This window comes from Oncorhynchus tshawytscha, linkage group LG03, assembly GCF_018296145.1.
Source record: "Oncorhynchus tshawytscha isolate Ot180627B linkage group LG03, Otsh_v2.0, whole genome shotgun sequence".
Lineage (NCBI taxonomy): Eukaryota > Metazoa > Chordata > Actinopteri > Salmoniformes > Salmonidae > Oncorhynchus > Oncorhynchus tshawytscha.
The window spans coordinates 76,544,197-76,571,011 of record NC_056431.1 but is presented as its reverse complement, the minus strand read 5'-3'; the positions used below and the strand labels follow the sequence as shown (position 1 = coordinate 76,571,011).

At 43.4% G+C, this 26,815-nt stretch overlaps 1 protein-coding gene across 3 annotated transcripts; it reads left to right on the top strand.

The window, feature by feature from the left end:
• Positions 1-205: 205 nt before the first annotated feature.
• LOC112243504 (glycerol kinase-like) lies at positions 206-26,456 on the top strand. 3 transcript variants are annotated; one of them, XM_042320018.1, is made up of 20 exons: positions 206-447; positions 7,013-7,086; positions 10,646-10,752; positions 12,452-12,529; positions 13,104-13,183; positions 13,782-13,919; positions 14,226-14,335; positions 14,469-14,535; positions 17,707-17,742; positions 17,915-17,982; positions 19,056-19,098; positions 19,184-19,264; positions 21,006-21,084; positions 21,164-21,260; positions 21,480-21,564; positions 21,737-21,857; positions 22,117-22,260; positions 23,084-23,186; positions 23,256-23,304; positions 25,667-26,456. In XM_042320018.1, the coding sequence occupies exons 1-20, from the start codon at positions 361-363 to the stop codon at positions 25,706-25,708; spliced, it is 1,689 nt and encodes a 562-aa protein (XP_042175952.1). In that variant the 5' UTR covers positions 206-360; the 3' UTR covers positions 25,709-26,456. The 3 variants fall into 3 exon arrangements, with proteins under 3 accessions (XP_042175952.1, XP_042175951.1, XP_042175953.1); XM_042320017.1 differs by having other exon boundaries at positions 207-447; positions 23,256-23,324; positions 25,666-26,456; XM_042320019.1 differs by lacking the exon at positions 23,256-23,304 and having other exon boundaries at positions 207-447; positions 23,084-23,172.
• The last annotated feature ends 359 nt before the right edge of the window (positions 26,457-26,815 follow it).

Below are 26,815 nucleotides of genomic sequence, written 5' to 3'. Positions count from 1 at the left end.
TTGGGATGACGATTAAAAATATTTTTCCCCATTGGTGCTCTTTTTTTTCTCTCGTGTTCCCAGTTGTCTTCAATGGACTGACTTGTTTTGAATGCGGCATTTATCCCGGTGATTTAAACTCATTGAACCTTTTTTATTTTTTATTTTGGACGTGCCCCCGGATTTGATTGGGCAGCACGAGGCCAACGCCTTCTGACGGCTCGTCAAACATAAATTAGCCACAACCGATAGGATTTTGTCAACGTGACTGGAAGGATTCTCGCATGGTCTCAACAGGACTGCCTGTAGTGGGTAATATAAAGCCGACCACGGGTTCACCGGCGTTTGTAGAACTTGATCACCACGGATACGAATAGAAGGATGTCCACAGCGTCTTACTCGGAGAGGATCACAATGGAGCCCCTGGTCGCAGCTATCGATCAAGGCACAAGCTCGACGAGGTTTCTGGTAAGTTGGCAAAGTCACAGCAAGCCTCTGACTTCTGATTGGGTTGCGTTCTCCTGTTTTTCAAAAACCTCTTAAATGTAACTTCGTGTAATCCCCGAAAGTAATTATTTATCATGAGACCCATCAATAACTAGTGATTAAAATATATATATATATATATATAACAGTTCAGTTAAGAACAAATTTCTTATTTACAATTACGGCTTTGTTCAGGGGCAGACCGACCGGTAAAAACCTTGTCAGCTCGGGGATTCGATCTTGCAACCTTTCGGTTACTGGCTCAACGTTCTAACTAGGCTACCTGCCGCATCTCTTTCTGTAAAAAAAATTTTTTAAAATAAATTGTTCAGTCACTTTTGAAGACACCAGTACAAATATGATTTATTTTAATTTTAAATTAAATATTTTATGACGTATTCCCTATTTAAACACTGTATGAATAAGGTTTGGAATTACTTGTATTCTTTCTAAATATAGTATAATGAAATTATAAAACTACAAACTGTAACATTTCACCTTCCTTACAACTGTAAAATACATGTTTTAGTGTTATAGAAAAATGTGCAAATTTTCTGAAGGTCTGAAATCTCTTGATCAAAACATCTGCCCCCACCAATGTGAACATCACACAGAGCTCTGGAGTGGCTTCCTGAACTCCCCCCAAAAAGTGTTTTTGTTTCAAATCTATATATATATATATATATATATATTTTTTTTTTGTTGATTTAATGGCTATAAATTGATCTCTGACTGTACTATAGTGATGAAACCACTATTTCCTGCTGTGCTACGATAAGGGTTTCAGGCATGTGCTTTGTCAGTGGCTGTGAAGTAGGGGGTTCAGACAGGAGAGCAACAAATATACTACTGTATCCTTGGGAACCAGGGCTATTACTCAATGCAAGCCATTTCCATCTACGGTGTCCACAGATCAATTTAGAAGTGAAAATGTCGATCTGAAACCGGTATCAGAACAACACAGGTGACTTTACATCTAGGTTTTTAAAGTAAACCGCTGGTTTCATCCTCATGCTAGCTAGCAGTAGCCACAGCAGCCATAATGGAATGTCACGTTGAACAACAAAGGAGCTGATTGGCTGACACTGCCGTTCTAAAATGGCTGCTGTGGCTTCTGGTACCTGGCATGAGGATGAAAACAGCAGTTTACTGGGAGAGAACTAGCAGCAGTTCACTGTTCTTTGTGTAACAGTTGAGAGCCCTCGCGTTCTGAGCCCTCTCCTGTACTCCCTGTTCACCCACGACTGCGTGGCCACGCACGCCTCCAACTCAATCATCAAGTTTGCGGACGACACAACAGTGGTAGGCTTGATTACCAACAACGACGAGACGGCCTACAGGGAGGAGGTGAGGGCCCTCGGAGTGTGGTGTCAGGAAAATAACCTCACACTCAACGTCAACAAAACTAAGGAGATGATTGTGGACTTCAGGAAACAGCAGAGAGAACACCCCCCTATCCACATCGATGGAACAGTAGTGGAGAGGGTAGCAAGTTTTAAGTTCCTCGGCATACACATCACAGACAAACTGAATTGGTCCACTCACACAGACAGCATCGTGAGGAAGGCGCAGCAGCGCCTCTTCAACCTCAGGAGGCTGAAGAAATTCGGCTTGTCACCAAAAGCACTCACAAACTTCTACAGATGCACAATCGAGAGCATCCTGGCGGGCTGTATCACCGCCTGGTATGGCAACTGCACCGCCCTCAACCGTAAGGCTCTCCAGAGGGTAGTGAGGTCTGCACAACGCATCACCGGGGGCAAACTACCTGCCCTCCAGGACACCTACACCACCCGATGCTACAGGAAGGCCATAAAGATCATCAAGGACATCAACCACCCGAGCCACTGCCTGTTCACCCCGCTGTCATCCAGAAGGCGAGGTCAGTACAGGTGCATCAAAGCTGGGACCGAGAGACTGAAAAACAGCTTCTATCTCAAGGCCATCAGACTGTTAAACAGCCACCACTAACATTGAGTGGCTACTGCCAACACACTGTCAATGACACTGACTCTACTCCAGCCACTTTAATCATGGGAATTGATGGGAAATGATGTAAATGTATCACTAGCCACTTTAAACAATGCTACCTTATATAATGTTACTTACCCTACATTGTTCATCTCATATGCATACGTTGATACTGTACTCTATCATCGACTGCATCCTTATGTAATACATGTATCACTAGCCACTTTAACTATGCCACTTGGTTTACATACTCATCTCATATGTATATACTGTACTCGATATCATCTACTGTATCTTGCCTATGCTGCTCTGTACCATCACTCATTCATATATCCTTATGTACATATTCTTTATCCCCTTACACTGTGTATAAGACAGTAGTTTTTTTTTGGAATTGTTAGTTAGATTACTTGCTTTTTATTACTGCATTGTCGGAACTAGAAGCACAAGCATTTCGCTACACTCGCATTAACATCTGCTAACCATGTGTATGTGACAAATAAAATTTGATTTGATTTGAGATAATGGGACAATTCAGAGTACAACACATTTCTCATCCTTGGCTTGAGGTTTGTTTTCTGAGCCATATCTTGCTCCGTGGTGTCTACACAGGAAGACTGTCCGACCCCTAGCCCAATATTGGACTATAGAAGCCTAAAGTTACTCCTTATCGTCCAAGGGCCTTACATGTTCTGTTAAAGGTGAATTGGGTCTGGAAGCCAAATCCTCCATCTCTAAACGTGAATCGATTCTCAATTTCAGTACTGTTCTAGAAACAAAACCCCTCTACTTTCATATCGCGTCCCAAAATATTTTCACCAAAGCAACAAAAAAAAAGCACACTTTTATGCTGACTGTTTTTTAAACAGGTTACTGTAGGTTGCAGCTGACCAGTATTTTTCAGCGACAACACATTTGTGGTGTTTTGTCTTCCAATTTACACGCGTGTTCAGAGACTCAGATAGCTAATTAACACAGGTAGTCCACTCTCATTCGTCTGTTTTCTGTAAACAAGAGCTGTAGTAACATGGAAATACACTGAGCGCGTGCAAAAACATTTAAGGTGTCGAAAGCGTTCTACAGGGATGTTTACTGCAATGCTTCCCACAGTTGTGTCAAGTTGGCTGGATGTCCTTTGGGTGGTGGACCATTCTTCATACACACGGGAAACTGTTGAGCGTGAAAGATCCAGCAGTGTTAGTGTTCTTGACGCCCTCAAACCGATGTGCCTGACACCTACTGTCCTACCTCGTTCAATGGCACTTAAAATATTTTGTCTTGTCAATTCATCCTCTAAATGGCACACACACAATCCATGTCTCAATTGTCTCAACTATAAAAAAAAAAATCCTTCTTTAGCCCGTCTCCTCTCCTTCATCTACACTGATTTGAAGGTGGTCTCCATAAGGGATCATAGCTTTCAAGTGTCGCAGCTCTTAACAAACCCCCCACACACCACAGAAGACTCCCTCATCTGATGACTTGTGTGTAATATAATGGAACAAGTGTGTAATGTAAAGGGCAAGTCTGACTTTGTCTGACCCTAGTGCCACTGTAAGCAGGGTTGATGTAGATAGTCATTCTTTTAAGAGGGTCTCTGATCTCTCACCCTTGATCACTACATTGGTGGCAGCACTGGGATAACACCCCCCCCATCCCTGCTTCTTTATACCTCTACCTGAATAAACTGTGAAGAGCTACTGTTTCACTTGTCTTGGTTAAACAAGAAGCTGTCCATTTTTGTAGAAGGCATTGTATTTTTTTTTGACTCGTCCTGTTGTGATGTAAATATGTTCCAAGCGACGTGACATTCTGGACATCCAGTCTTGGACAATGTTTCTAACTCTCGTCAAAATGTGTGTAACGTGTAGTCTACACATTAACTACTATCCTATGGGTGAGAGGTCAAGCACTCCTTTTTTTCAAATGGTCATAGAGGACAGGAGTCCAGCTGGTCCCTGGCTATTTAACATGTAAAAACAATGAAATAACACGTTAATGAATAATTGAACAAAACACACCTTCAGTATCTGGAACTGTAAAACAATGCAAACTACATATGTTGTGTAATTTGTTTATTACTGCACTGTCGGAGCTAGAAACACAAGCGTTTAATTTACACCCGCAATAACATCTTCCTAATCACGTCTGTGTGACCAATACATTTTTGATTTGCTTTAGTGATTATTTCAAATGAGCATCACTTTTTACACACTCTTTTATTATTCCTGTAAATTCCATGGTATCTACTGCTGAGGACGGTCATCCATCTCTCAGGTAGTTATGTAACACCTGACAGTCGTGCCAAAACAAAGCAGACATTGTTTATCTGTCAACATTCTTGCTTGGCATGATCAGAGTATATTTTAAAAAAAAGTGTGTGAAATGTCAGATTAATAGTAGTGAGAATTATTTCAGCTTTTATTTCTTTCATCACATTCCCAGTGGGTCAGAAGTTTACATGCACTCAATTTGTATTTGGTAGCATTGCCATTAATTTGTTTAACTTGGGTCAAAAATTTCAGGTAGCCTTCCACAAGCGTCCCACAATAAGTTGGGTGAATTTTGTCCCATTCCTCCTGACAGAGCTGGTTTAACTGAGTCAGGTTTGTAGGCCTCCTTGCTCGCACATGCTTTTTCAGTTCTGCCAACAAATTATCTATAAGATTGAGGTCAGGGCTTTGTGATGGCCACTCCAATACCTTGACTTTGTTGTCCTTAGGCCATTTTGCCACAACGTTGGAAGTATGTTTGGGGTCATTGTCCATTTGGAAGACCCATTTTGCGACCAAGCTTTAACTTCCTGACTGATGTCTTGAGATGTTGCTTCAATATATCCACCTAATTGTCCTCCCTCATGATGCCATCTATTTTGTGAAGTGCACCAGTCCCTCCTGCAGCAAAGCACCCCCACAACATGATGCTGCCACCCCGTGCTTCACGGTTGGGATGGTGTTCTTCGGCTTGCAAGCATCCCCCTTTTTCCTCCAAACATAACGATGGTCATTATGGCCAAACAGTTCTATTTTTGTTTCATCAGATAAGAGGACAAAGTACGATCTTTCTCCCCATGTGCAGTTGCAAACCGTAGTCTGGCTGTTTTGGAGCAGTGGCTTCTTCCTAGCTGAGCGGCTTTTCAGGTTATGTCGATATAGGACTCGTTTTACTGTGGCTATAGATACTTGTGTACCTGTTTCCTCCATCTTCACAAGATCCTTTGTTCTGGGATTGATTTGCACTTTTTGCAGCAGAGTATGTTCATCTCTAGGAGACAGAACGCGTTTCCTTCCTGAGCGGTATGACTGCTGCGTGGTCCCATGGTGTTTATACTTGCGTACTATTGTTTGTACAGATGAACGCGGTACCTTCAGGAATTTGGAAGTTGCTCCCAAGGATGAACCAGACTTGTAGAGGTCTACAAAAAATGTTTTTCTGGAGTCTTGGCTGATTTCTTTTGATTTTCCCATGATGTCAAGCAAAGAGGCACTGAGTTTGAAGGTAGGCCTTGAAATACATCCGCAGGTACACCTCCAATTGACTCAAATTATGTCAATTAGCCTATCAGAAGCTTCTAAAGCCATGACATAATTTTCTGGAATTTTCCAAGCTGTTTAAAGGCACAGTCAACTTAGTGTTTTTACACTTATGACAAGTCCATCATATTCATGGCTTTTTGAAAACTCAGAGCTTGTTTCTTCATTCACAGCTGTCCCACAGTGTTATTTCTTCAGACTGTTACAGAAGCTCTTGAAAATGATGTCTAAGATTATCATGCAAAATATATGTTTACATGCTTTTCTCATACATGGCAGTACTGTTTTTTTTAAAAATGCATTTATATTTTTTTGATAAGTGTTCATTAACAATATGTGAATAGTCCTGGAGAGGAATGGGTATGGGAAGGCATAAGCTACGGACATTGGACACAATTGCATTTTATCGATAGCAATTTGAATGCACAGAGAGACCGTGATGAAATCCTGAGGCCCATTGTCGTGCCATTCATCCGCCTCCATCACCTCATGGTTCATGATAATGCACGGCCCCATGTCGCAAAGATCTCTACACAATTCCTAGAAGCTGAAAATGTCCCTGTTCTGCCATGGCCTGTATACACACCAGACATGTCACCCATTGAGCATGTTTGGGATGCTCTGGATCGACGTGTAGGACCGCGTGTTCCAGTTCCCTCCAATATCTAGCAACGTTGCGCAGCCATTGAAGAGGAGTGGGGACAACATTCCACAGGCCACAAAGAGCCCTCATCAACTGTGTCATGCTGCATGAGGCAAATTGTGGTCACACCAGATACTGACTGGTTTTCTGATCCACGGCCCAACCTTTTTTTGATTAAAAAAAAGTGACCAACCGATTCATATCTGTATTCCCAGTCGTGAAATCCATAGATTAGGGTCTAAAGAATTAATTTTAATTGACTGTTTTTCCTTATGAACTGTAAAATCATTTGAAATTGTTGCAGGTCACTTCAAAAATATATTTTTGTTCAGTATAATCTGATTTTTAAGATCACTTGCACAGTGGGAACAACTCTAACTCTTGTCACTCCTCTCCTCAGGTGTTCAATTCTAAAACGGCAGAGCTGCTTAGTCACCACCAGGTTGGGATAAAGCAGAGTTTCCCTAAAGAGGGGTGAGTGCCCACACCTTACACTGCAATACTGTTACGGTTTTCTAGTGGTGATGAAGGAGAGTCGGACCAAACTGCAGCGTGTCGATTTAGATTCATGTTTAATCAAACGAAGAAACACGAACACTACACAAAACAATAAACGTAATCGAAACCGAAACAGCCTATCTAGTGCAAACTAACCGAGAGTACACATAGGACACTAAGGACAATCACCCACCACAAACTCAAAGAATATGGCTGCCTAAATATGGTTCCCAATCAGACAACGATAAGCATCTGCCTCTGATTGAGAACCACTCCAGACAGCCATAGACTTTGCTAGATAACCCACTAAGCTACAATCCCAATACCACCACCAAAACCCCAAGACAAACACACCACAATTACAAAAACCCCATGCCACACCCTGGCCTGACCAAATACATAAAGATAAACACAAAATACTTTGACCAGGGCGTGACAAATACAGTCTGCTTGCAAGGCCCAGTAACAATACTTTTATGAGCCTTCTATTCTCCTCCCATTTTTATTTCTTTTAACCTTTTATTTTACCAGGTAAGTCAATTAAGAACAAATTCTTATTTACAATGACGGCCTGGGAACAGTGGGTTAACTGGTCTAGGAACAGTGGGTTAAACTGGTCTAGGAACAGTGGGGTTAACTGGTCTAGGAACAGTGGGTGTAACTGGTCTAGGAACAGTGGGTGTAACTGGTCTAGGAACAGTGGGTGTAACTGGTCTAGGAACAGTGGGTGTAACTGGTCTAGGAACAGTGGGTGTAACTGGTCTAGGAACAGTGGGTGTAACTGGTCTAGGAACAGTGGGTTAACTGGTCTAGGAACAGTGGGTGTAACTGGTCTAGGAACAGTGGGTTTAACTGGTCTAGGAACAGTGGGTGTAACTGGTCTAGGAACAGTGGGTGTAACTGGTTAGGAACAGTGGGTGTAACTGGTCTAGGAACAGTGGGTTTAACTGGTCTAGGAACAGTGGGTTTAACTGGTCTAGGAACAGTGGGTTTAACTGGTCTAGGAACAGTGGGTTTAACTGGTCTAGGAACAGTGGGTTTAACTGGTCTAGGAACAGTGGGGTTAACTGGTCTAGGAACAGTGGGGTTAACTGGTCTAGGAACAGTGGGGTTAACTGGTCTAGGAACAGTGGGGTTACTGCCTTGTTCAGGGGAAGAACAACAGATTTTTACCTGGTCAGCTCGGGGAATTCGATCTTGCAACCTTTCAGTTACTAGTCCAATGCTCTAACCACTAGGCTACCTGGCTCCACCCTTCTGGGGTGAATTCTGATCCAGGATTGGTCAGTGATGACAGGAAGAATGGAAAGAGGGGAAATATGGAAGGAGGATCTTTATGAGTATGTCAACATTTACCAAATCCCCTCCCTGGGTTGAATCAACACTGAGTACTAAGAACTGAGATTACACTTTAATGAAGATCCCTAGGTTTTTTCCCCCTTTAGCTGAATGCATGAGCTGTCAGAGTCCAATGTCCAGGGCTTATTTACGTTAGACAGACTATTGGTGTTCTATTGGCCAGGCAGACTGTGGGGTTCTGTGGGCCAGGCAGACTGTGGGCTAGGCAGACTGGGGTTCTGTGGGCTACTAAAGCCTTATTTTGGGAACTTACAGTGCATTCGGAAAGTTACGTTACAGCCTTATTCTAAAATAGATTAAATCGTCCCCTCTCCCCAACAATCTACACACAATACCTCCGTAATGACAGAGCAAAAACAGATTTTGACATTTTTGCAAAAAAAACAAAACAATGGTATCACGTTACCATAAGTATTCAGACCCTTTACTCAGTACTTTGTTGAAGCACCTTCGGCAGCAATTACAGCCTCAAGCCTTTTGTGGGGTATGATGCTACTCGCTTGGCACACCTGTATTTGGGGAGTTTCTCCCATTCTTCTTTACAGGTCCTCTCAAGCTCTGTCAAGTTGGATGGGGAGCGTTTCTGCACAGCTTTTTCAGGTCTCTCCAGAGATGTTCGATCAGGTTCAAATCCAGGCTCTGGCTGAGCCACTCAAGGACATTCAGGCTTGTCCCAAAGCTACTCCTGCATTGTTTTGGCTGTGTGCTTATGTTTGTTGTCCTGTTGGAAGGTGAACCTTCACCCCAGTCTGAGCTCCAGAGCTCTCTGGAGCAGGTTTTCATCAAGGATCTCTCTGTACTTTGATCTGTTCATCTTTGCCTAGATCCTGACTAGTCTCCCAGTCCCTGCCGCTGAAAAACATCCCCACAGCATTATGCTGCCACCACCATGCTTCACCGTAGGGATGGTGCCAGGTTTCCTCCAGATGTGACGCTTGGCATTCAGGCCAAAGAGTTCAATCTTGGTTTCATCAGACCAGAGAATCTTGTTTCTCATGGTCCAAGTTCCTTAGGTGACTTTTGACAAACTCCAAGCGGGCTGTCATGTGCCTTTTTTACTGAGGTGTGGCTTCTCTCTGGCCACTCTACCATAAAGGCCTGATTGGTGGAGTGCTGCAGAGATGGGTTTTCCTTCTGGAAGGTTCTCCCATCTCCATAGAGGAACTCTGGAGCTCTGTCAGAGTGACCATCAGGTATTTGGTCACCTCCCTGACCAAGGCCCTCCTCCCCCGGTTGCTCAGTTTGGCCGGGCGGTCAGCTCTAGGGAGAGTCTTGGTGGTTCCCAACTTCTTCCATTTAAGAATTGAGGCCACTGTGTTCTTGGAGACTTTTAATGCTGTAGACATTTTTTTTGGTACCCTTCCCCAGATCTGTTCCTCGACACAATCCTTTCTCAGGGCTCTATGGACAATTCCTTTGACCTCATGGCTTGGTTTTTGCTCTGACATCCACTGTCAACTGTCAGACCTTTTTTATATAGATAGACAGGTGTGTCTTTTCCAAATCATGTCCAATCAATTGAATTTACCACAGCTGGACTCCAAGTTGTAGAAACATCTCAAGGATGATCAATGGAAACAGGATGCACCTGAGCTCAATTTGGAGTCTCATAGCAAAGGGTCTGAATACTTATGTAAATAAGGTATTTCTGAATGATTTTTTTATTTTTCAATACATTTGCCCAAAATTCTTAAACCTGCTTTTGCTTTGTCATTATCGGGTATTGTGTGTAGATTATTTTTTTTATATTCTAAAATTGATTCAATACTAAGGTTGGAATGTAACAATGTAGAGAAGGGGTCTGAACACTTTCTGAACGCCCTGTATACAGAGAAGCTGCTATTCACTATGGGCCTGGGTTCTTTTGGAAAGACTCTTTGACCGAGTCAGAACTTTTTTATTTAAAAAAAACAAACAATTGTCTTTGACCCTGATGAGGACCAGTAGAAAAGAGGGGAATTGGACCACATATGACTGAAAGACTTAAGTGTCAGTACCTGTTGTGTGTTTTATTCCTGATCACTGTACAACACTAAGCTGAAATATGACACTTGGCATTTCACCATGTTCGTTCTCTGAACTGCTACTTTCTAATACTGGTAAAACCGTTTCCAACACTTAGTTGAACTCTGTGTGTGTGTGTGTGTGTGTGTGTGTGTGTGTGTGTGTCTGTCAGCTGGGTAGAAGAGGACCCTAAGGAGATTCTTCAGTCAGTTTATGAGTGTATGGAGAGGACCTGTGAGAAGCTCGGCCAGCTCAACATAGACATATCCAACATTAAAGGTACAGTGGTGTGTGTATGTGTGTGTGTATATATATATATATATGTGTATGTGTATTAGTTCCTTCAGAAAGTATTCACACTCCTTGACTTTGTCCACATTTAGTTGTGTTACAGCCTGATTTTAAAATGGATTACATTTTAAGTGTATTCTTTTTGTCACTGGCCCACACACGATACCCTATAATGTCAGTGGAATTATATTTTTCAAAATGTTTACATAATTAATTAAAAATGAAAAGCTGAAATGTATTGAGTCTAAGTATTCAACCCCTTTGTTATGGCAAGGAGCCTAAATAAGTTCAGGAGTAAAAATGTGCTTAAACAAGTCACGTAATAAGTTGCATGGATTCACTCTGTGTGCAATAATAGTTTATAGCATGATGTTTGAATGACTGCCTCATCTCTGTTCCCCACAAATAATAAATGATCTCTAAGGTCCCTCAGTTGAGCAGTGAATTTCAAACACCGATTCAACCACAAAGACAAGGGAGGTTTTCCCAATGCCTCACAATTAAGGGCCTCTATTGGTTAAACAAATAAAGCAGACATTGAATATCCCTTTGAGCATGTTAAAGTTATTAATTACACATTGTAGTGACTGGGTATATTGATACACCATCCAAAGACCCTTCTAACTCTGTTGCCGGAAAAGGAAGGAAACCACTCAGGCCAATTTGGTGACTTAAAAAAAAACAATTACAGAGTTGAATGGCTGTGATAGGAGAACACTGAGGATGGATCAACAACATTGTAGTTACTCCGCAATACTAACCTAATTGACAGAGTGAAAAGAAGGAAGTACAGAATACATAGTATTACAAAACATGCTTCCTGTTTCCAACAAGGCACTAAAGTAAAACTGCAAAAAAAGTGGTAAAGCAATGCGCTATTTGTCCTGAATGCGATGTGTTATGTTTGGGGAAAATACAACACATTACTGAGTACCTCTCTCGCATATGTCCAAGCATAGTGGTGGCTGCATCATGTTATGGGTATGCTTGTAATCGATAAGGACTGGGGAGTTCTTGTAGGATTAAAATAAACCGAATGGAGCTCAACACGGGTGAAAACCTGGTTCAGTCTGCTTTCCACCAGCCACTGGGAGATACATTCACTTTTCAGCAGGACAATAACCTAAAACACAAGGACAAATCTACACTGGTGTTGTTTACCAAGAAGACAGTGAATCTTCCTGAATGTCTGAGTTACAGTTTGAACTAAATAAGCTTGAAACTCAATGGCAAGATGTAAATGGCTGTCTAGCAATGATCATCTACCAATTTGACAGACTTTGAAGAATTTTGAAAATAATAATGGGCAAATGTTGAACAATCCAGGTGTGGAAAGTTCTTAGACTTACCCAGAAAGCCTCACGGCTGTAATCACAGCCAAAGATACTTCTACAATGAATTGAGTCACGGGTGTGACTACTTATCTGAATTAGCTATTTTATGTGTTTTTCTTTTTCCAAAAAATTGAAACATTTCTAAAAAAAAACATGTTTTCACTTTGTCGTTATGGGATTTGAGTGTGTGTTAAGAAATCTATTTAATCCATTTTGAATTCAGGCTGTAACACAGCAAAATGTGTAACAAGTCAAGGGGTGTGAATACTCTGTACCTACAGTGGCACTCAGGATTCCATTGAATGCAGCAGGGGGTTGTGGTGTTCGTTTACCATTGTTGTTTATTTACCCAGCTGTCGGCGTGACCAATCAGAGAGAGACTACGCTGGTTTGGGACAAAGAGACGGGGGAACCGCTCTACAATGCCATTGGTGGGTATTACCAAGCTCATTGGTAGTCACAAACGTATGTGCCAGAAAGTACAGGGTCACCGTCCCCAGTAGAAGGAACAGCCTGTTCACTTTTTTTGGGGGGGGATCAGAGTTATAATTCAGTAGTGGTTTTAGGAACCAGTCCAATTCATTGGCTTTGAGGCACTTTTTTTTTTTTTCTCCCTCAGCCCCCCCCAGTCTCTCCCTCAAACCTCCACACAGATCCTTACCGTAACTCAACTTAGTATATGTCCTAAACTTGTGTCATGTGACAAACCACACAGCACATGGCCAGATTGCATAACATCATCCAATAGCATTGTTGCAATACCATTACACCCTCCCCCAGCTCCAGGAAGTACTGTGTGATGTCATACTAACAGTCGTGCTTTTCATTCTGCCAGTTCAACCACTGTCTATTGTTGAACATTGTAAGATAGTGTGTGTGTGTGTGTGTGTGTATATATATATATATATATATATCATAATCTCTGGGTGATTTTATTCAATTGAAGTTTTTGTTTTTTAAATATTTTTTTATTTTTAACTCCTTGTGTGCTGGTTAACCCTGTAGTTTGGCTGGACCTTCGTACACAGTCCACAGTGGAGAGGCTGATCAACAGCACCCTGGGAAAGGACAAGAACCATCTGAAGGTAAGAGGAGAGCCCTGTCCCAAACCAACCCCTAAACCAGTGGTGGGCTCCTCCAGGCCCTCATTGGAGTCACACTTTTCCTCCATCCGTAGCAAACACAGCTGACTTTAAAGTAATTGTAATCTAATCTTTAAAGTAATAATAATCTAAACTGAGGATCATGATTAGGTGATTATTGGAGTTAGGTGTCACAGTTTTGCCCCAGCTATCAGGCCCCCGAGGACTGGAATTACTCACCCCTGCCCTAGACCCTACTTCATAGCCCCTACCCCACCATGGATCCTAGTCTATAGGCACCTGTGGGGATGAGAAGATTAGATATTAGATGTGAACAATCTGATTGACACATCTTTACCATACTCTCTGATGGGTGACGTCAACCCCCTTGACTCCTCACCCTTACATTTGATTCTTTCTCTCTATACATCTCCCTTTTTTATTTGTTAACATTTTTACATTTTAACCTTTTTATTTAACCAAATCCTTATTTACAAATGACGCCCCCCCGCCAAACCCGGACGACACTGGGCCAATTGTGCGCCACCCAATCACGGCCGGAAGTGATACAGCCTCTATCTCTCTCTCTCTCTCTCCCCAGCACAAGACCGGTCTGCCCATCAGTACATACTTCAGTGCTGTGAAGCTGCGTTGGCTCATGGACAACGTGGAGGAGGTCGCCGAGGCTGTCCTGACACACAGAGCCATGTTCGGCACCGTGGACTCCTGGCTTATCTGGGTAAGACTGGGCCCAACCCGAACGCTACAGGCTGGGTGATAGGTTTTAGTTTTTAATACTGGGCTGGTACAAAAACCTGCACAGTTACTCTGGATCGGAGTTGGTGATCAGTTCCTGTTCAGATCGTTTCTGTGATAAATGATTAATCATCCAGATGATTGATTTAAAAATGACAGAGGATCTACATTATTTTTTTTTTAACTTGTCAGGGGTGACTTAAAATCAAGACTTATTTCCATTGTGGTTCTGAATCGACATGTTTATTATTCATTATCTTCTGTGGCGGTGTGGTCCTCTCTACCCCAGTGTCTGACAGGGGGGAAGAGTGGAGGGGTGCATGTCACAGATGTGACCAATGCAAGTCGCACCATGCTCTTCAATATACACACCCTGGACTGGGACCCCGAGCTCTGCAAGTAGGAACACACACACACACACACACACACAGTTGAACATGTTTGCATAGACATATCTGCATGAGTTAAAAAAAAAAAAATTTGTACAAAATTTACGATGTATTTCCAGCATTATTTTGAATATATTTTGTAGATATTTTGATGTCCCAATGGAAATTCTACCCCAAGTGAAGAGCTCCTCAGAAATATACGGTTCAATGGTGAGTCAATGTTTGCGTAATGTTTTTGAAACGCTTACCGACCAATGTTTTAAACATTAACCCACCTATCCAGGTTAAGTCCTTATCATTTTTCAGTAGAAGGTAGCCATAGATGTTTATGATCAAATGTGTGATTTTAAGTGACCAATCGAAGCGGGTCATTTGGTTTTTATGACTAGTGTTTAGTTCCAACTGAGTCAAAGCTGACCTGATAAGATTCCAGTTGAGTCATTAGACTATAATAGTCAAGGTTACAGGGCTAAATATTGTTTTCTTGGTTTGTTCCCCAGACACTTGATGCAGTGTGTTTTTTTCTTTTCAGAAAGTATTCAGACGCCTTGACTTTTTCCACATTGTTACGTCACAGCCTTATTCTAAAATAGATTATATATATTTAAAAAAAAGTTTCAATCTACACACAATGACAAAACAAAAACAGGTTTTTGGATATTTTTTGCAAAATTAATATCACATTTACATAAGTATTCAGTACTTTAGCTTTCTTATTCTTGACACTTCTCCCAGTCATATTTAAGGTTAGAACTACCTTTCTAAATGTTCTGATACTTCTAGGTTGGAGTTGTATTTTTATGATCGCGTAGCTACAGTATTTTAATGTGTATAGTATTGCTTACTAGGTGTGTCCCATCAATTGTGTAACCACTCCCTCTTCCAATTAGGGCTAATTGATAAGCTGTTCAAAAGAGGACCTTGTATTCCTCTTTATTTTTTTGTACTCCCTGACGAAGGCCATGCGGCCGAACCGCGCCTGTTTAGAAAAAGTTTTTATTTTATTTTTATTTTTTTTATTGAACATGCCATACGAATAAAGGCATTTTAATCAATTGTATGAAGAGTGCCTTGGTCCTCCTTTCTTTTTGATTCCGTACTTTGTTGACGCACCTTTTGGCAGGAATTTTCTGGAAGTTAAAGCTCATTTACTGTAGTTTTACACAATTCATACTTTTTCTATTTGGAAAACAACAAAACCCCAGCTATTTATTATCGATATTACTTTAAAGGTCAATGTATAGTGCCCACGGAAAGTATTCAGACCCCTTGACTTTTTCCACATTTTGTTAGGTTACAACCTTATTCTAAAATTGATTAAATTGTTTTGTTTCTCCCCCTCATCAATCTACACACAATACCCCATAATGACAAAGCAAAAACAGGTTTTCAGAAAATTTTGCAAGTGTAATCCCCCCGGAAATATCGCATTTACATAAGTATTCAGACCGTTTACTCAGTACTTTGTTGAATCACCATTGGCAGCGATTACAGCCTCGAGTCTTCTTGGGGATGACGCAACAAGCTTGGCACACCTGTATTTGGGGAGTTTCTTCTATTCTTCTCTGCAGATCCTCTCAAGCTCGGTCAGGTTGGCTAGGGAACATTGCTGCACTGCTATTTTCAGATCTCTCCAGAGATGTTCGATCAGGTTCAAGTCCGGGTTCTGGCTGGGGCACTCGGACATTCAGAGACTTGTCCCGAAGCCACTCCTGCGTTGTCTTGGCTGTGTGCTTAGGGTTGTTGTACTGTTGGAAGGTGAACCTTCGCCCCAGTCTGAGATTCTGATTGCTCTGAAGCAGGTTTTCATCAAGGATCTCTACTTTGCTCTGTTCATCTTTCTCTCGATCCTGACTAGTCTCCCAAAAATATCCCCACAGCTTGATGCCGCCACCATGCTTCACAGTAGGGTTTCTTCCAGACGTGACGCTTGCCTTTCAGGCCAATCTAGTTTTTTTTTCAGACCAGAGAATCTGGTTTCTCATGATCTGAGTCCTTTAGGTGCCTTTAGGCAAACTCCAAGCGGGCTGTCATGTATTTTTTACTGAAGAGTGACTTCTCAGGCAAACTCAACCATAAAGGCCTGATTGGTGGATTGCTGCATAGATGGTTGTCCTTCTGGAAGGTTCTCCCATTTCCACAGAGGAGCTCTGTCCGTGACCATTGGGTTCTTGGTCACCTCCCTGACCCAAGGTTCTTCTCCCCTGATTGCTCAGTTTGGCCGGGTGGCCAGCTCTAGGAAGAGTCTCGGTGGTTCCAAGCTTCTTCCATTTAAGAAGGATGGAGGCCACTGTATTCTTGGGGACCTTCAATGCGGCAGACATGTTTTTGGTACCCTTCCTCAGATCTGTGCCTCGACACAATCCTGTCTCGGAGCTCTACGGACAATTCCTTGGACCTCATGGCTTGGTTTTTGCTCTGACTTGCACTGTCAACTGTGGGACCTTATATAGACGGGTGTCTTTTTCCAAATCATGTACAATCAAATGAATTTACCACAGGTGGACTCCAATCAAGTTGTAGAAACATCTCAAGGGTGATCAATGGAAACAGGATGCACCTGAGCTCAATTTCGAGTCTCATAGCAAAAGGTCTGAAATGAGGGGGGAAAATTTTTATTTCATCCATTTTAGCAAAAAGTGGAAAAAAGTCAAGGGGTCTGAATACTTTACCTTTGCACTGTATATGACTTTGATACAGAGAAATGACGCTCATCTTGTGACAGTTGTCTTTGTAATGAGGGAAGATTTAAATGGGTCAAATTCAGAACTACGTACTCTCTAATGAATAGAACGTGAAGTGTCTGTCTGTTTTTGTTTTATCTCATGTCACTGTGTCATGTTTGCTGCACTGCTGTCAACTACCTTGGTGTCCAGAGGTCATTCATTGAGCTGATTGCTCCTCCTACTTCTGATGTGTTCTTATCTGCCACTGTCACCTAAAATGGCTGCCCGTCGTCCCCAAAATGTTCTCACTCTCTCACATCCACCAAATGGAGGTTTGGTAAGGTCCGTGGAGAGAATGCCAGGCCTTTGGCCCCCCCCTTTCTTTTCCATTACACCATTGAGATGCTCGCGACTCCTGTGGCGTCCGTAGAGTGTGTGTGGCTATAGCTATGCCAGTTATTTGGACAGGAGCGTCTCGTGACTGCCTTAACAGCTGATTTTTGGTTTGGCTGTAGAGATGATTTGGACAGATGGTGTGTTTTTAATACGACCTGGTTGACCCGATCCTGTTGCTGCTACTATTAGTTCTGATTTGATAAAGGTGGCTTTTTTTAAATTGTATTTTTTAGGACTTTTTTATGGACTTTGTTGAGATTTGACACAGGTCCTGGATCAGTGACTTCACTCCATGTCTGTTAATTTCATCCTCTTCTAGAACTCTGGTTCTCTGGCAGGAGTTCCCATCTCCGGGGTAAGGAGTTTTCCCTCGTTGTTATTGCATCAAAATAATATGTGTGTGTGTGTTGGAGTGAATCAATGACCTAGCTTTGACAGTAATGACTGACAGAGGTTAGTTTGTGTGTGTGTGTGTGTGTGTGTGTGTGTGTGATGACTAAATGCTGTTGTGGTTCTTGCTGTCGCAGTGTCTCGGGGACCAATCCGCTGCTCTGGTTGGTCAGATGTGCTTCCAGGATGGACAGGCTAAAAACACGTAAGTTCTCCAAGACTGGTCTTCTCTCCTTACTTGGGAAAAAAAACTGACCGTGATATTCATATAATTTTATTCAGAGGTCCGTATCACTTAAAGGTGCTTGTGTGTGTAAACATTTTATCCTTAGACTGTCCATGTATTCCTTCAGTTGTAATGAAAGGAGAGGGTGGCCTTTGACTCTGCCATTTGTTTGGGAGCCTACCACACAGTTCTGTAGCTCTGCATTCTGGCTGTGGCCTGCTTGTTGTGTTCACAGCTATGGTATAGCTGTTTTGGACGGGTTTATGACCTAGCAGACATGGTCCTTCTCTGTGGAACTGGACGTGCTGGTTTAGGTCGTCATCACTCAGAAACACAGCCATTTTCAGAATATATTAGTTCATAGAATGTTATGTACGAGCCTGGCTCCCCTCTAGGTTTCTTCCTAGGTTCCTGACCTTTTTTTAGTGAGTGTCCTAGCCACTGTGCTTCTTCTGCCTCCTACTTTGCTCTTTGGTTTTTAAGCTGTAAAACACTTTGTGAAAAAAGGGATTTCTAAAATACTTTTGAGATTTGATTTTATATGAACACAGTAAACGGATCACCAAGTGATTTGGGAGGGTATAAGCTCCTTAACAGCTTCTACCCCCCCCTCCCAGCCTTAAGACTTCTTTATTAATCAAATGGCCACTGGACTATTACATTGATTACTGCTGCTACTCACTGTTTTATCTATGTATAGTCACTTCACCCCTACCTACATGTACATATTACCTCGACTAACCTGTACCCCTGCACACTGCCTCGGTACCTGTACCCCCTGTATATAGCCTCATTGTTATTGTGTCAATTTTTATAATTATTTTACTTTATTTTTTAATTAAAAAAAAACTAACTCTTTCTTGAATTGCATTGTTGGTTAAGGGCTTGTAAGCATTTCACGGTCTACACTTGTTGTATTTGGCGCATGTGACAAAGTTTGATTCGATTTTCAGAGATGTCCCCAAGTCTTCCTCTGTTCTTCTCATAGAGATTGTATTTTTATGGTCCGACTCATCTCCCTTTTAAAACCGGCCCTTGTTTCTATTTAAAAGGTACGGAACTGGCTGCTTCCTGCTGAGAAACACAGGGATCAAGGTAAAATGGACTTAAATGTTTTTAATTTTTTTTTCTCCAAAATGGTGTCTGTTGCTCTAAAATGACACCCTCTCTTTCGTCTCAGCCAGTGATATCAGATCACGGCCTCCTGACCACACTGGCCTACAAACTGGGGAAGGACTCACCAGCCCACTACGCTCTCGAGGTACACGGCTAGGTCCTGTAGTCCTGTAGCGCACGGTCCTGTAGTACTGTTATACAGGGCCTTGCAAAAGTATTCATTCCCAATTGGCGGTTTTCCTATTTTGTTGCATTACAACCTGTAATTTTAAATAGAGTTTTATTTAGATTCCATGTAATGAACACAAAAATAGTCCAAATTGGTGAAGTGAAATGAATAAAAAAAAATACTTGTTTAAAAAGATTTAAAAGGAAAAGTTGTGCATATGTATTTAACCCTTTTGCTATGAAGCCCCTAAATAAGATCTGGAGAAACCAATTACCTTCAGAAGTCACATAATTAGTTAGATTGCACACAGGTGGACTTTATTTAAGTTTCACATGATCTCAGTGTATATATAAACCTGTTCTGAAAGGCCCCAGAGTCTGTAACCCCACCAAGCAAGCAGCACCATGAAGACCAAACAGGTCAGGGACAAAGTTGTGGGAAGTACAGATCAGGGTTGTGTTATAAAATAAATATCTGACACTTTGAACATCCCACAGAGCACCATTTTTAAATCCATTATTAAAAAATGGAAAGAATATGGCACCACAACAAACCTGCCAGGAGAGGGCCGCCCACCAAAACTCACAGACCAGGCAAGGTGGGCGTTAATTAGAGGCAACAAAGAGACCAAAGATAACCCTGAAGGAGCAGCAAAGCTCCACAATGGAGATTGGATTACTTGTCCATAGGACCACTTTAAGCTGTACACTCCACAGAGCTGGGCATAATGGAAGAGTGGCCAGAAAAAAAAAGCAATTTCTTAATGAAAAAATAAGCAAAGACGTTTGGTGTTTGCCAAAAGGCATGTGGGATACTCCCAAACATATGGAAGAATGTACTTTGGTCAGATGAGACTAAAATTGAGATTATTGGCCATCAAGGAAAATGCTATTTCTGGTGCAAACCCAACACCTCATCACCCCGAGAACACCATCCCCAAAGTGAAGCGTGGCGGCAGCATCATGCTGTGAGGATGTTTTTTATCGGCAGGACTGGGAAACTGGTCAGAATTGAAGGAATGATGGATGGCACTAAATACAGGGAAATTCTTGAGGGAAACCTGTTTCAGTCTTCCAGAGATTTGAGATGGGGACGGAGGTTCACCTTCTAGCAGGACAACGACCCTAGGCATACTGCTAAAGCAACACTCGAGTGGTTTAAGGGGAAACATTTTAAATGTCTTGGAATGGCCTCGTCAAAGCCCAGACCTCAATCCAATCTGTGGAATGACTTAAATATTGCTGTACACCAGCAGAACCCATTAAACTTGAAGGAGCTGGAGCAGTTTTTCCTTGAAGAATGGGCAAAACTCCCAGTGGCTAGATGTGCCAAGTTTTATAGAGACATACTCCAAGAGACTTGTAGGTGTAATTGCTGCAAAAGGTGTCTCTACAAAGTTTTGACTTTGGGGGGTGAATAGTTATGCACGCGCAGTTTTTTTTGGTTTGTCTTATTTCTTGTTTTTTTCATAAATATTTTTGCATCTTCGAAGTGGTAGGCATGTTGTGTAAATCAAATCATACAAACTCCCCAAAAATCTAATTTAATTCCAGGTTTTTAGGCAACAAAATAGGAAAAATGCCAAGGGGGTGAATACTTTTGCAAGCCGCTGTGCTAGTCTTGTTGTGCCCTGTCTGAAATATAGCCATGCAGTATGTTTGTCAGGTTCTGATTGGCTCCTCTATGCTGGTGCTGACCTGTGATTGGTCTATTCCAGGGGTCGGTGGCCATAGCTGGCGCGGTGGTACGCTGGCTGAAAGATAACCTGGGAATCATCCAATCCTCCGCAGAGATCGGTGAGCTCTGCAACACACTGTACGTTTTTAGGTTGATGGTCATATTTACTTGACTGTCGTCATCCTCTTCCTCTCACAGAGAAGCTGGCAGGTGATGTGGGCTCATCCTATGGATGTTACTTTGTTCCTGCCTTCTCCGGGCTGTACGCCCCCTACTGGGAGCCCAGTGCACGAGGGTAGGCCACTTGCACCTCATTGTGACACAATCCTTGCGCTTCAGACGTCATTAATTTCACTTGGGTTTTTTATGTGACAAAATGTCACTAGATTTGAGATGTTTTTTTTTTTTTTTAGTTAACGTGTGTATTCTGTCCATTTCAACAGAGCTGCCAGTTTTTTATTTTATTTTTTATTTCCATACTGATTTCATCTCTCTCTCTCTCTCGTTTCGACAGTATCATCTGTGGCCTGACTCAGTTCACTAACAGATCTCACCTGGCCTTCGCTGCGCTGGAGGCTGTCTGTTTTCAGACGAGAGAGGTAAGCCAGACTCAGTTCACTAACAGATCTCACCTAGGCCTTCGCTGCGCTGGCTGTCTGTTTTCAGAGAATATGGCTCTGAGTTCCATTCAGACTCAAATCACAGATGTCAAACAGCAGACTCTGCTATGAACCTAATATTATTATAATTGTATTTATTATTATTGACCAGATCCTGGAGGCTATGAATCAGGATTATGGGGTTCCTTTGACCCAGCTCCAGGTGGATGGAGGCATGACCTCCAACAGACTACTGATGCAGCTTCAAGCTGATGTACTCTGCATCCCCGTGGGTAAGTACGGACGCACCAACCCGTACACACTGCATTGAGGTAAAGAACACGCACTCGGTAATCTCTCATTTGAAACTTTGACTCAACCACACACATTTTACGTCTACTTCCAAGAACATAGACACGTTGACATCATGCACTCTGTAAACACACAGCTGCTGCACAGTGCACTCTCTCTAACATGAACCTTTTTTTTTACCCAAATACACATATTCCCGAGGACGGCGCAGTATTGGATTTCTGTGTTGTGTTCCCTCAGTGAAGCCGTCCATGTCGGAGACCACGGCGCTGGGCGCCGCCATGGCAGCAGGAGCAGCAGAGGGGGTGGGTGTCTGGAGTCTGACCCCTGGTAACCTCACAACCATCCCCACTGACAAATACCAACCCCTGATCAATCCTGAGGGTGAGAGAACAGCGTCAGACCTTGATCAGTAGCCAGGGTCGGGGTCAAAGTGATTTGAAAATGCCATTTAAAAAAAATATATATATTAAATTAAAATAATGATTTGTAAATATATATATATATATATATATATTTAAAAAAATCCAGTTCTTGAATTGACTTATTTGGAAAACTGAATTGACCCCTGACCCTGTCACCATGATTTGTGAAACCGTATCAATATTTGTGTCATCTGGTGGTTAAATGTATCTTACATTAAAAACCGTTCAGTTAATATTCTCAAACCCGACCTTAAACAGTGACTAGGGTTTGGTTTCACTAATGAACTCTTTTTTTTTTTTTGGGGGGGCAATAGAGGCTTTAGGTCACTGCCTTATCCCCTTGAATAAAACACTAAATAGTAGCTGCCAAGATGGACATCACGGAGGTTATTTTTAGTGAGTGCATTTCGCATGTGGCTAATTTGCATCCACCACCTTCACTCTGGAAAAACCACTGCCAAGGTTTTGCATGGAAACTTTAGTTTTGAATCGTGACGTTCTGGCATGTCTGCCTTGTGATTTGTTGGCAGGGTCCCCGGAAAATGTTTCCTCCCGTATCGACTGAGGATGTGACATAGTTCCTCCAGGCCAAGAGTTCATCATTGAAACCAGACCCTAGTCACTGTGTTGCCTAAAGTCAGGGTTTACATGACAGACTCTCTACATTTTTTTTTTGGTAGTGAGTTTAACACTGACATCTAGTGGTTATATGTATGTACTGCAGTCACCTTGAGGATAGGAGCCTCTAATGGAATTCACTGTCCCTCCTTTTTCTCCTGTAGAGAGTGAGTTCCGGTACGCACGATGGAAGAAGGCCGTCCAGAAGGCCATGAATTGGGAGACCACGGAGCCCAGCAATGGGAACGGCCCGGTCAGCAATGGGAACGCCCGGTCAGCAATGGGAACGGCCCGGTCAGCAATGGGAACGGCCAGCAATGGGAACGGCCTAGCGGTCGGCCCGGTCAGCAATGGGAACGGCCCGGTCAGCAATGGGAACGGCCCGGTCAGCAATGGGAACGGCCCAATGGGGCCCGGTCAGCAATGGGAATGGTGAGCATTGAGCAATAAGCACACCCATTTGATACCCTGGGCCTCTCTCTCTATAGAGGCTGACCGCAATAGCCTCAGGGCCTCTCTCTGTATAGAGGCTGACCGCAATAGCCTCAGGGCCTCTCTCTGTATAGAGGCTGACCGCAATAGCCTCAGGGTCTCTCTCTCTATAGAGGCTGACCGCAATAGCCTCAGGGCCTCTCTCTCTATAGAGGCTGACCGCAATAGCCTCAGGGCCTCTCTCTCTATAGAGGCTGACCGCAATAGCCTCAGGGCCTCTCTCTCTATAGAGGCTGACCGCAATAGCCTCAGGGCCTCTCTCTCTATAGAGGCTGACCGCAATAGCCTCAGGGCCTCTCTCTATAGAGGCTGACCGCAATAGCCTCAGGGCCTCTCTCTCTATAGAGGCTGACCGCAATAGCCTCAGGGCCTCTCTCTCTATAGAGGCTGACCGCAATAGCCTCAGGGCCTCTCTCTCTATAGAGGCTGACCGCAATAGCCTCAGGGCCTCTCTCTCTATAGAGGCTGACCGCAATAGCCTCAGGGCCTCTCTCTCTATAGAGGCTGACCGCAATAGCCTCAGGGCCTCTCTCTCTATAGAGGCTGACCGCAATAGCCTCAGGGCCTCTCTCTCTATAGAGGCTGACCGCAATAGCCTCAGGGCCTCTCTCTCTATAGAGGCTGACCGCAATAGCCTCAGGGCCTCTCTCTCTATAGAGGCTGACCGCAATAGCCTCAGGGCCTCTCTCTCTATAGAGGCTGACCGCAATAGCCTCAGGGCCTCTCTCTCTATAGAGGCTGACCGCAATAGCCTCAGGGCCTCTCTCTCTATAGAGGCTGACCGCAATAGCCTCAGGGCCTCTCTCTCTATAGAGGCTGACCGCAATAGCCTCAGGGCCTCTCTCTCTATAGAGGCTGACCGCAATAGCCTCAGGGCCTCTCTCTGTATAGAGGCTGACCGCAATAGCCTCAGGGCCTCTCTCTCTATAGAGGCTGACCGCAATAGCCTCAGGGCTCTCTCTCTATAGAGGCTGACCGCAATAGCCTCAGGGCCTCTCTCTCTATAGAGGCTGACCGCAATAGCCTCAGGGCCTCTCTCTCTATAGAGGCTGACCGCAATAGCCTCAGGGCCTCTCTCTCTATAGAGGCTGACCGCAATAGCCTCAGGGCCTCTCTCTCTATAGAGGCTGACCGCAATAGCCTCAGGGCCTCTCTCTCTATAGAGGCTGACCGCAATAGCCTCAGGGCCTCTCTCTCTATAGAGGCTGACCGCAATAGCCTCAGGGCCTCTCTCTCTATAGAGGCTGACCGCAATAGCCTCAGGGCCTCTCTCTCTATAGAGGCTGACCGCAATAGCCTCAGGGCCTCTCTCTGTATAGAGGCTGACCGCAATAGCCTCAGGGCCTCTCTCTGTATAGAGGCTGACCGCAATAGCCTCAGGGCCTCTCTCTCTATAGAGGCTGACCGCAATAGCCTCAGGGCCTCTCTCCTGTATAGAGGCTGACCGAAGGTTAACAGTCCCCAGGGTCTCTCTCTCTCTATAGAGGCTGACCGCAATAGCCTCAGGGCCTCTCTCTCTATAGAGGCTGACCGCTAGGGTCTAGCCTCAGGGCCTCATCTCTGAGCGGATAGAGGCTGACCGCAATAGCCTCAGGGCCTCTCTGTATCCTGTATAACTGCAGTGTTGGGACAGAAGGTTAACAGTCTGGGCCCTGGGTTCCCCCTCTGGGCCTTCTCAGGGTCGGGCGGACCCCCTAGGGTCTGGGCCATGTCTGGGCGGACCCCCTAGGGTCTGGGCCCCCTAGGGTCTGGGCGGACCCCCTAGGGTCTGGGCCATGTCTGAGCGGACCCCCTAGGGTCTGGGCGGACCCCCTAGGGTCTGGGCCATGTCTGAGCGGACCCCCTAGGGTCTGGGCCATGTCTGAGCGGACCCCCTAGGGTCTGGGCGGACCCCCTAGGGTCTGGGAGTTGTTGGTTTATGTTGTCTTGAGGGAGATGCTTCTCCATTCTAAAACTATCATAGCCAAAATACGATTTGATTGAAACCCTGAATTGAACTAGAAAGTCCCTTTTTACATGAGGAGTCTCTTACATGTGCAACAACTGTAACATACAGGATGACCCTGGTACAGGATGACACAGGGATAATGTAATGTAGAAAGACAATTAGTTACATGCTACCAACATGGTGCCAAGTACCACTAATGCCATGGTAATGCATATATTTTTAAGCTACTACTATAAATTACATGTGCTGTCTCCTTTTTCTCTCATCTAAACCTTGTCATCCTCTTCATCTCTCTGTCATCACACAGCACACCACTGGTAGGATCTGCGCCAACACTAGGAACCGTTGAGGATACATATGGAGTTGAAGAGGGGGAACATACAGAATGTAACACCCGTCCCTCCAATAGGTCCACATGGCACCTACATCTGATGGCTGTTTGAGCATGCTGTGGACTTTCCTCCTGAGAGCATTCCTAGTCCACATCCTGTTGCCTCCTGTACATGTACTCAGCCCCGTTCTCTTAGTCCCATGGACAAGGGCCCTACCTGTGAACCTTTATCTTGGAAGAATGGCCCAAAGATGGAATCAACTGATGGAAGTCGACTGTGTGTCTGAACTGTGATGGAAGAGACTGATTCTCCTGTGGAAGGAAAAAAAAACATCCAATCGTGTCTTGTTTTCTATGAATTTATTAAGCAGATGATATTTTAATGTTTTTTGTTTGTCATATGTTGTGCATTTTGTCATTTTAACAAATGGTGACACTGTACATTTAAAATTTAAAAAATAATAATTACACTGGTTAGTAATAGCGCCACCATTGAACCAGTGTTGTGAGAATGTTGTAGGCTACATATCTATAATGTGGAATGGAAGACCTGCTGAGAGATGGTTTGCTACTCTGATGATCGTAGATGTACCTAGTTATATGTGGGTCCACTTGAAGGAACCTCTGTATGAAAAGCATCGCAGGGTCCTTACAGCACTTTATAATGATTGATTTACGTGTGGAGTGCATGATATGAGTACGATGCTCTGTATTTTTAAAGGGACATTTTGTATTTAAAATAAATAAATAATGAAATACCGATAAAGCTTTAAGGGGATCATCAGTGGATAATGAAAGGTCGGTGAAACACATTTACTTCTGAAGTTGTAAAAGTGGAAGTTTATATACTTTCTAATTAATTTTTGGTCATGAATTGTCTTGTCCTTACAGCACTTTATAATGATTGATTTGCATGTGGACTTCATGGTATGGGTACAATGCTCTAATGTAAATGTCAATTAACAGTAATGCTTTTTGCAAGATGTATTATCAATTGATAATGAATTGGGGGGGGGATCAATGTGAAGGCCTGAATTGAAGGGGGGGATCAATGTGAAGGCCTGAATTGGGGGATCAATGTGAAGGCCTAAATTGGGGGATCAATGTGAAGGCCTGAATTGGGGG